Source organism: Mus caroli, chromosome 9, assembly GCF_900094665.2.
Source record: "Mus caroli chromosome 9, CAROLI_EIJ_v1.1, whole genome shotgun sequence".
In the NCBI taxonomy this organism is placed as follows: Eukaryota; Metazoa; Chordata; class Mammalia; order Rodentia; family Muridae; genus Mus; species Mus caroli.
Genome location: NC_034578.1, coordinates 39528502 through 39537258, shown reverse-complemented (window position 1 = coordinate 39537258; position 8757 = coordinate 39528502). Strand labels below are relative to the sequence as shown.

At 47.7% G+C, this 8757-nt stretch overlaps 1 protein-coding gene across 2 annotated transcripts in view; it reads left to right on the top strand.

Annotated features, from left to right (window-relative positions):
* Grik4 (glutamate ionotropic receptor kainate type subunit 4) overlaps positions 1–8757 on the top strand; it is a 301102-nt gene that overhangs the window by 163944 nt on the left and 128401 nt on the right. For both annotated transcript variants that reach the window (XM_029482082.1, XM_029482083.1), the window contains one exon: positions 2985–3038. In XM_029482082.1, coding sequence (XP_029337942.1) covers positions 2985–3038 — 54 coding nt within the window. The remainder of the gene's footprint in view (positions 1–2984; positions 3039–8757) is intronic.

Below are 8757 nucleotides of genomic sequence, written 5' to 3'. Positions count from 1 at the left end.
ACACACGGATCCATATACAGAGAAAAACATAGAGACATACACACACCGACACACCCAGAGTCATAAACACACACAGAGATACACACACACACACAGATGCACATACAGAGACAAACATAAATACACACAGTCCTGAACATATTCAGACACACAGACAAACCTACAGACATAGAGACACACTTATATGCACACAAAGATGCACACACACACACACACACTCCTCTTTTTGCTCTTTTCCTTCTCACATCAGGAGATATCATTCATGATGTCATTAAGAATGAAAAGGCCCCTGTAGGCTTCAGGGGACAGCAGGCTGAGGGTCATCTTTATGGGTAAGAGCCTCAGCTTGGTAATCAGAAGTCCTTCCAGCGTGCCTGTGGAGAGCAGAGGCTGGAGAAGGAGCGGCTGTTTCCAAGAGTGCTCCACAATTCCTGCCATAGCAAACTGATGTTCCCCTAAACCCCTCATTATACCCTCACCCTGTTAACCTTCGGAGTTTATTGCTGAGATTTTAAAAATCACCCAAAAAACGCACAAAGAAGAAAATAAATGTCACTCACAACCCTCGCAGCCTTAACCTTTCCTAAAATTTTGATGTCTATTCTTCCTGCTTCAGACGCCCCCCCCCAATCATCCCCACGCTGTTTAAAACCTTCTGTAATCAGCCATTCTTTTTGCTCAACTATGTATCACACATTTTCCATGTCATTAAATATTTCTCTACAGATATTTTAGTGGCTGTATCGTTTCCTATCATGCTCGTGTCCCATAATTTATTTAGCATCCCTTCATCCTTGTAGAAACAGGTTGTTTCCAATCTTTTGCTATGATAAATAATGTTAGGGCACACATCTTCATGCATAAATCTTTCTGCACGTGCGTTCATGCATATTTCTTTAGCATATGCTCTCGAAGTGGAATACCAAGTTCAAGCGCTACATGCCCTGAAGGAATTTGGGATGACTTGCCACTCAAACCCTTTACATGCTCAGAAGTGACAGACAGTGCACCTTTGCCAGTATTTGGGATGTTCTTTTAAGCATAGCTTGTGTTTTCCCGTCTCTTAGGGATTTTATGCAGAGGAGGAGGACCTGGGATGGATGGATGGATTTACTTAGTGCATCATGCTTTTGAAGGCAACTGTCTATAGTGATCCTTGTTAACCAACAGCTGCTCTGGGTGTCTGTGGTCACCCTTTCTAGCCTCCCCTCCCTTTTTACTTACACTCTTGCATCTTTACAGCTGAAATGATCAATGAACAGCGAGGCCTTTGGGGAAGCTTCCCTTGCTTCCCACCTGACATCCTGGTAGCCACAGGCAGACAGTATTTCCAGCAAGCCTGGCCTCTCTCCTCAGGCTTCCACGAGGCTCCACGTTTGTCTCCTGGGGCTCACGAGCTTTCTAGGCTCTGGTATGCACTTGGGAGCCATGCTCCAGTTGGCAGCTCTTGGCAGCTTCTTGCTTTGAGGAGGCTTTGCACAGTAATCCCCTACTTTATTGAGTGGCTGTTTCAGCAACGAACTCCATATTTACCCAGAATTCATGTCTTAAAAAGCGAGGATCTCTTGTCTTTTATCTCTTGGAAAGCAGGTTTTCCAAAATGGATTTTAACTACTGACTGTGCCCCTTAGCCTGCTCCTGGCTGGATGCCTGTCAGCAGTAGTCATGTGAACACTAGGCAGTGTTCAAGGCAGTGGTACTCACTTAGGAAAGATGTGAGTGGGTACGGTAAGGTGTGAGTGGAGAGAGGCATCTGCCTTATCATTGTCTTGAGAAAATGGATAGGAAGTGTTAAAGAGAGGACCCGATGAAAACTTCATACTCTGCTGCAGCCCCATACTATCTTGATCTTGTCACCAAGCCCTTCAGGCACCCGTTGGGACTGCGGTGATGTCATTGTACCCTGAACCTCAAGCAGCTGTGAAGATGCAAAGTTAAGAATGCTCTCAAAGTTATTTGAGTTCTTGGGAGAGAAAGAGGAAAATGCAATTACCCTGGTCTTGTTTCTCCCTTCCTCCTTCACAATAGTTATGACAAGAGCCATCTCCCAGTGGCCCGGGGCTGCAGGATATATATGAAAATCTAAGGGACTGTCAGGAGGGATGAGGGCCCTAGAGAGAGCCAGGCTCATTACTTACATGATCTCCTTGTCAATTCCTATAGCACCTGTCACACTCAAAGCCAGGCACACTGACAGGGAAGGTTGGTCAGGGGTGTTTGTGATGGGTACAGAGATCAGACAGAAGGGAGGCTGTACCAAAGCCACAGTTCTCAGCTGCAGGATGGCACCACACCACTGCACAGCGATCAAGGGTGAAGCATGTCACGGGCAATTGTTCCTTAGCAGGAGCAAAAGAATCAGGCTTGCAAATGACTCACTTAGTCTGCAGGTACAGCCTGCTCAGGTCTCATGTACATTCTGACAGACACAGGGTTCATTTGGGTCTGCTCCATGTCCTTCATCTCAGTCCCTAAGAGTGCTGTGTGTGCACTTTCATCAAGCTTGTGGTCCTTGGTGGGGTAGTGTGGTTTGGCTACAGTGCTTGTCCCCCTTTGGTTAACCCATTGGAAGGCTTTAAACTACCGAGCACAAAACCTAATAGTGGATGAACCCTAGCCAGTGTTATTGTTAGGACTCATGAAGGTTATTCTAGTATGTTTTCTTACTTGCTTCATTTCCCTTAAATCCACTCTGTTTTCTGTAATGCTCAGTCCCATTTGTGGGAGTGTGCTATACATAAGAACACCAGGTGTGTGCATGTCACCCAGGGGGAGGGGGAGGGTAGATAGAACATCCTCTAGAGGATAACGTTTCTGTCTTGCATTCTCTAGCTTCCAGGGCCACTTGAGAACCAGATGAGATGTTCCTCTCTGCCTTGTGCTGAGGGTTAGTGGACCAGATATGTGGTAGAGGCGGTGCCTCCCACTGCTCCTGCGCTTCCAGTGACCATCTCTTCTCTAATCTCCTTCTCTTTGCATTGCAGGCAGCTGAACTGGGGATGGTGTCAGCCTATTACACATACATCTTCACCAATCTGGTAAGACATTTCCACAGTCCTCCTCTTTAGCATACTGTTGTCAGTGGCCAGGGCTTGTGGGTCCTGATGGAATGATATCTGGAAGATGGTTTGTGGGGAAAGGGAGGCAAAAAGAGCAGAAGCCGACATAGTGTGTAAGCATCGTGAAGACACAGGATCCAGAAGCCTGTGGGATGCTCATGCTGACACTAAAGCCCTGTGAGGGTGGGCATTTGGAGGCTCTGATGCCTGCCTCCTCCAACTGTCACTGGTCTTATAGCAATGATTCCTCATGGCAGATGGGTGATGGGTGAGCCTCTTCAGTAGGTACAATTTCTGGTCTGCAGTAGAGTGGCATCCTTTCCCACCCCCCACCCCCAGTCACGATGATAACTCAAAAGGGGGAAAACTAGGGCATGTGAAGTATGCATATCTGCTGGCGTTGTAACCGCATGTGTCTCCGCAGGTCATCTTAGCTAGACCCCTTATTTTACGAATGAGAAAACTAGAACTTTACTGAATTAGGCTTAAGCATTAGGTTTGCCAAAATACCAGCCACGTGCCCTTCAAGAAAGCATTGAGATGTGTGTGGTGTGCTTATTCATCAGATATGGACATGAACAGCTACATCACTGGGCTGTGGCTAAATTACAGGACTTAACACATATGGAAGCATTTTGAAATTGTAAAGCATTAAGAAATGTGAAGATGCTGGCCAGTGGTGGCACAGGCCTTTAATCCCAACTCAAGAGTAGTTAGAAACTAAGAAAACAAGCATTAAAATAAATAACTGGAGTGGAGTCATGGCTCGGTGGTTAAGACTGAGTGGTTTAGTGGTTTTGCAAGGACCCAAGTTTGGCTCCCCGCACCCAATGGGTGGTTCACAACAGCTACCTCTAACTCCATCTCCAAGGGATCTGATGCCCCCTTTCGGGCTCCACAGGCATCTGTACTTACACGCCCACACTAACACACAGAGACATGTGATAAAAATCTGATCCTTTAAAATGTGTAACTCTAACTTAGGAATCATGACAAGAAACCTAAGAAGTCACAAAGGTAGCTACATATTTTTGTTTGCCAATCTTGGGGCCCACAAGGCTTTCCTAGGGCCACTGCTCTAGAGTTCCACCTGCCACGCCCCTTCCTACCACTGCTAAACCTTAGCAGTCACTAAGCTGTGTCCCACCTCTCTCATTTTAGAGTTTGAGGAAAATGATACTGTGGGTGACCTTCTGAGGTGGCATGTTCACATGGTAGAGGGCCCTGGGGACCCATCCAGGCTTTTGCATCTTTACTGCTGTTTAGGCTTCATGGTTTAGTTGTCCCTCAATTCACTCACAGGCTGGACGATGTTTTGGATTTCTTCTGAATGCTACTATAGATCAGCATTTAGAGAAGTTTATTTTATTTTATCAATTACTTGACTGGGGGTAGTCATTACTTTTCTCACTGCTCTCACCAAATACCTGACAAGAAGCAACCTAAGGGAGGAAGGGTTTATTTCAGCTCGCAGTATGAGGAGACAGTTCACCATGTTGGTGAAGGCATGTCTGGGAGTCAGGCTGGAAGCTTGGAGTTTGCAACATACCCCACCCATTTTTCCACTCTACGGGCAGAGTGAGATCATGCTGGAACTGGGGCCAGGCTGTACTCTGTAAGGCCCAGCCCTCAGCAAGCCACTTCATCCAGCTAGACACCCCACCTTCCAAGGACTGCACACTTCCCCAAACAGTACTGGCTGGGAACCAAGCATTCAAACACAAGAGCCTGTGATGGGTTTCTTACATCCAAATAATGGCACTGGACAGCTCCTTCATCCTGATGTGCTCTCAGGTGTGTTCCTGAGTATTTTTGGTATACTGAGTGTCTTAGTTAGGATTCCCATTGCTACGAAGAGACACCATGACCAAGGCAACTCTTATAAAGGCAAACATTTCATTGGGGCTGGCTTGCGGTTTCAGAGGTTCAGTCCATCATCATCGTAGCAAGAAGTCTGGCATGTTTTGTAAAAACCCAAAGTACCTCAGGCAATAAAACACAGAGAATTCTATTTCTAGATATGTCATGAATGGCACCAGCCTCTTGGGCAGGGAGTACATGCTCACCCTAGGGCAATAGGGAGCAGCTTCACGGAAGAAAGTTCCAGAAGAAAGGTAGGGTCCTTCTGTACACACATGGAAAGGAAAAGGCAAGGTAAGGAACTGTACCCTCAGGTAGCTGGACAGAAGATGGTTTGTGGCATGTCCAGAAAACAGCAAGGGCCTTTAACCTCATGCATTCCCAGGAATATGAGCTCACTTGTTTTTAGTCACTGCCTGTCGATGCCCTTCTTTGAAAATAACCGGTGAATTGTAAGAAGACCCATGCTAAGAGACTTCAGCCTCGCAGCTTGGATGCTTTCGATCTTACAAAGAGAAAGGTTGCTTGTTAGTAAAGACCTTGCTGACAGGGTGCATGGGATCTTTAAAAGGCCGTGCAGTCTCCCTCCTGGGAACTGGGGCAGGTCTCTTTCATGGTCTTGCAGTATTTAAGAGATGCTTGTCTAGAGAAACGGGTCTGGATTGACCTAGGTACCATGGACAGCTCCCTCTTGGGGCTGCCTTGGGATTGCTAACCCTGATACACACGGAGGTCAGCTGAGCTCCCAGAATGAACGACTGCAAAAGAATGAACCATGCTTCTTCCTTCTGGTATGGGATGTCCCTCCACCTGTGCAAGGAAGCCATTCCCCATGGCTTGAATTTGAGAGTACATGGCTGGCTCCTCAAACCTCTAACCTATACTGTGGTTTGCTGTAACTGTTTTAACTTTTATAGCACAGGCTGGCCTCAGAACTCATGGCAATCCTACTGCCTCGGCCTCCTGAGTGCTGGAGTTACAGGTGTCTGCCACCATGCCTAGCCCACGGGACCATTTATTCCAGTCTGGTGTGCCTACAGAACACTATGCATGTTCTATATGCACAGAGCAAAGAGCTGTCTCCAAGTGAGCACACCTGGGTAAGCAGCCTGTACATCCAGAAATAGAATGTCACCAGAACCCCAGAAGTCCCCCTCACTCCCCTCAAAATGTAAAATAGAACAAACTCCTTTGTTTGCCCTTTTTTTTCCCTTCTATCTAACACTGCAGCTGTGAATCCAAGAATTAACATGTAAAAAGAGAGAAGAGGATTAGGCTATTCCCACAGCAATGCAAATGGGTTTGCTTAAGGTGAGGGGGCATCTGGGGCAGCCTGGGCAAGTTGGCAAGAGGGGAGAGGGATTAAAGTACAGTCCTGCTTTGTTCTGAGACTGTGGTGGGGGTGGGGACAGAGAGAGGAGGGAAGAAAGGCAGGTGGAGGGGGTGAAGTTGTCTGCACTGTGCCAGCCTTGCATCAGACAAGCTCAGGACGGAGCTGGGCATCTGCATGCCACCCAGCCACTAGGCAAATGGAAGAGAGCAGTTCCCTACAGTAGTCAGCATGAGATGGAGGTGCTGGCTTGGGGTTCTAGGAGGACAGCATCCGATCTGCCGCAGGCCATACTGTCTATCACCCTTCTCTCTCCTTGAAGGATGACAGTGTTCTCTAGTGGGAAAAAAATGTACCCTCAAGTCAGGAGGCCCAGGAACCAAGTCCTCATACTACCTTGTTTTCTCTGGGTGACTTTAGGAGAGCCGCACCTACTATCAGCGGTCCCCCCATCCCCTCCCCGTTTCCTCACTTTAGAGATAACGAAACCTTACCATGGTATGTGGCAAGCCTCCTGAGTCCCTAAGGAGCCATGCGGTTTACTATAGCAGGAAGATGCTTTCCTCCTTGTTGGTGGGCACCCACCGGGTGAGAATAGTTCTGCCTTCAGCCTCAGCCTGAGATCTTTGCACCTGGAATCAGCAGGACTCATGCCCGACTGAGGGATTTCAAGCGGAAAGCAGAGATCTCACCAATCTCACCATCTGAGTGATGCTACCTGGGAAACAGTCAAGAAACAGAAGCAGGAATGCTGCAGAAATCAGTCAGTGGGAGAATGTTCTGGAAGCTGCTTGCCAGTGCCTTGTTTTTTCCAGGAGGAACAGGATCCAGCAGGGGTAAAATATTGTTTTAGGGCCAGTCTTGCTGCCTGGAGCTTTCAGAGTTTGGAAACAGAGCAGAGGGGCTTTGTGGTGGTGGAGGATCTTCTATATGCTCTGTAGCTCCTTTCATCACACATAATGCACTGGGCTTTCCCTCTCCCTCACCCCCTCTCTCAGGCCCTCGTGGAACCCCATCTTGTCACCTCTCTCTGACTTCTGCAACAGTGATGTGAGCTCTCAGGTCTGCCTTTTGAAAACCAGGGTGGATAACTGGAAAAGACATAGACCTGGACATCTGATAGACAGGCCTTTAACCTTCTAGTCTGAGGCGCTACCGGCTGTATGGACTACTTAACCTATCTGAGCTCTGGTGATCTCTTTGATCAGTGGGCCCTGTACCTAGCTCAGGAGAGCAATCTGCTCACAATAAGAGTTTAATAAAGGGGAGTTGTTATGTTAGAGCGTCTTGGCTTTGCTTCTTGTGGGTTCATAGGAACAGAAAACATATTTTGCTCCCCCAGAGAATGATTCCTAAAATACCATTCTCTTTATTTCTAGTGAATGATCAGTTGTTATGTGCACGAGAGTGCTTCCCATTGTGGGGTGTTTGTGTGCATGCCAATAACTACTGAGTATTGACCAGGTCCCCACACCTCAGTCCCATCCAGGTGTTAAGAACACTGATTGACATAGGGCATCTGCGATAAATGAATTAGACTGACAGCTCTGGGTTTGATCTGTTGATTACCTATATCAAGAGGTGGGCCCAAATGGCCAATCGTAAATTAAACATTAAGCCATCAATCCACTGAACCCTGTTTGTGCTACACAAAGCATAGTCTCTTTCTTAGTCAGGGCTTGGCATTGGGGACAGTGTGCATGTCACCCTTAAACTTTGATTGACATGGGAGACTGATGTGAGAAATGTTGCTGAGTCAGGAAAAAATGAGGCTGCTCTTTTCCAGCAGAGCCCAACAGAGTCTATGGTTTAACAGCCAGGCTTCTGAGTCCAGAGGAAGCCCAACTCAGTGGCAGAGGGACAGAAGGTGTAAGGCAATGAGGGACACTTCAGCAGCAGGAGATAGACCTGTGTTTGGGCCAACACCCCAGCTCTGGCCAGAATAAAAAGAAAAGTGCACAGTGACAGTGCACAGCAAGAGGATTTTAATTCTCTTCTTCATTTGCAGATGGATTTAGGGATGCGCATATTGGCGGTTTAATCCGTCAGCGAAGCAACTTCTTGTCCCCAGTTATGATTCTCATGAGGCACAAGTCAGTTCCAGCAGAGCAAGTCTTTGATCAGTAGATGGGACTGCCACCCAGATGGTGTGGGAGCCCTGGGACAGGGGGTTGGCTCGTGGGGTTCAAATTGCAAAACACAAGCAGTCATAGAAAGCCAGAGGTGCACATGGCCAGAGGTCAGGATCAAAGAAGGTAATGGGAGAAAGTGAGGCCTGGCCAGCAGAATAGGTAAGCATTAGGCTAAAGAGAGAGAGCCTGGGCTGAGAAAGGGACAAAGCAGGGCAAAGAAGAGTCGCTGTGCAAAGTCCTAAGGTAACACATGCACTGTACAGAGGACCTGTTCCTGCCCTGGTGCAGAAGTCCCTCGACCAACCTTCTTTCTCTTAGATGCTTTCTCTCCCTCTCCCTCTCCCTCTTCCTCTCCCCCTCCCCCTCCCCCTCCCTC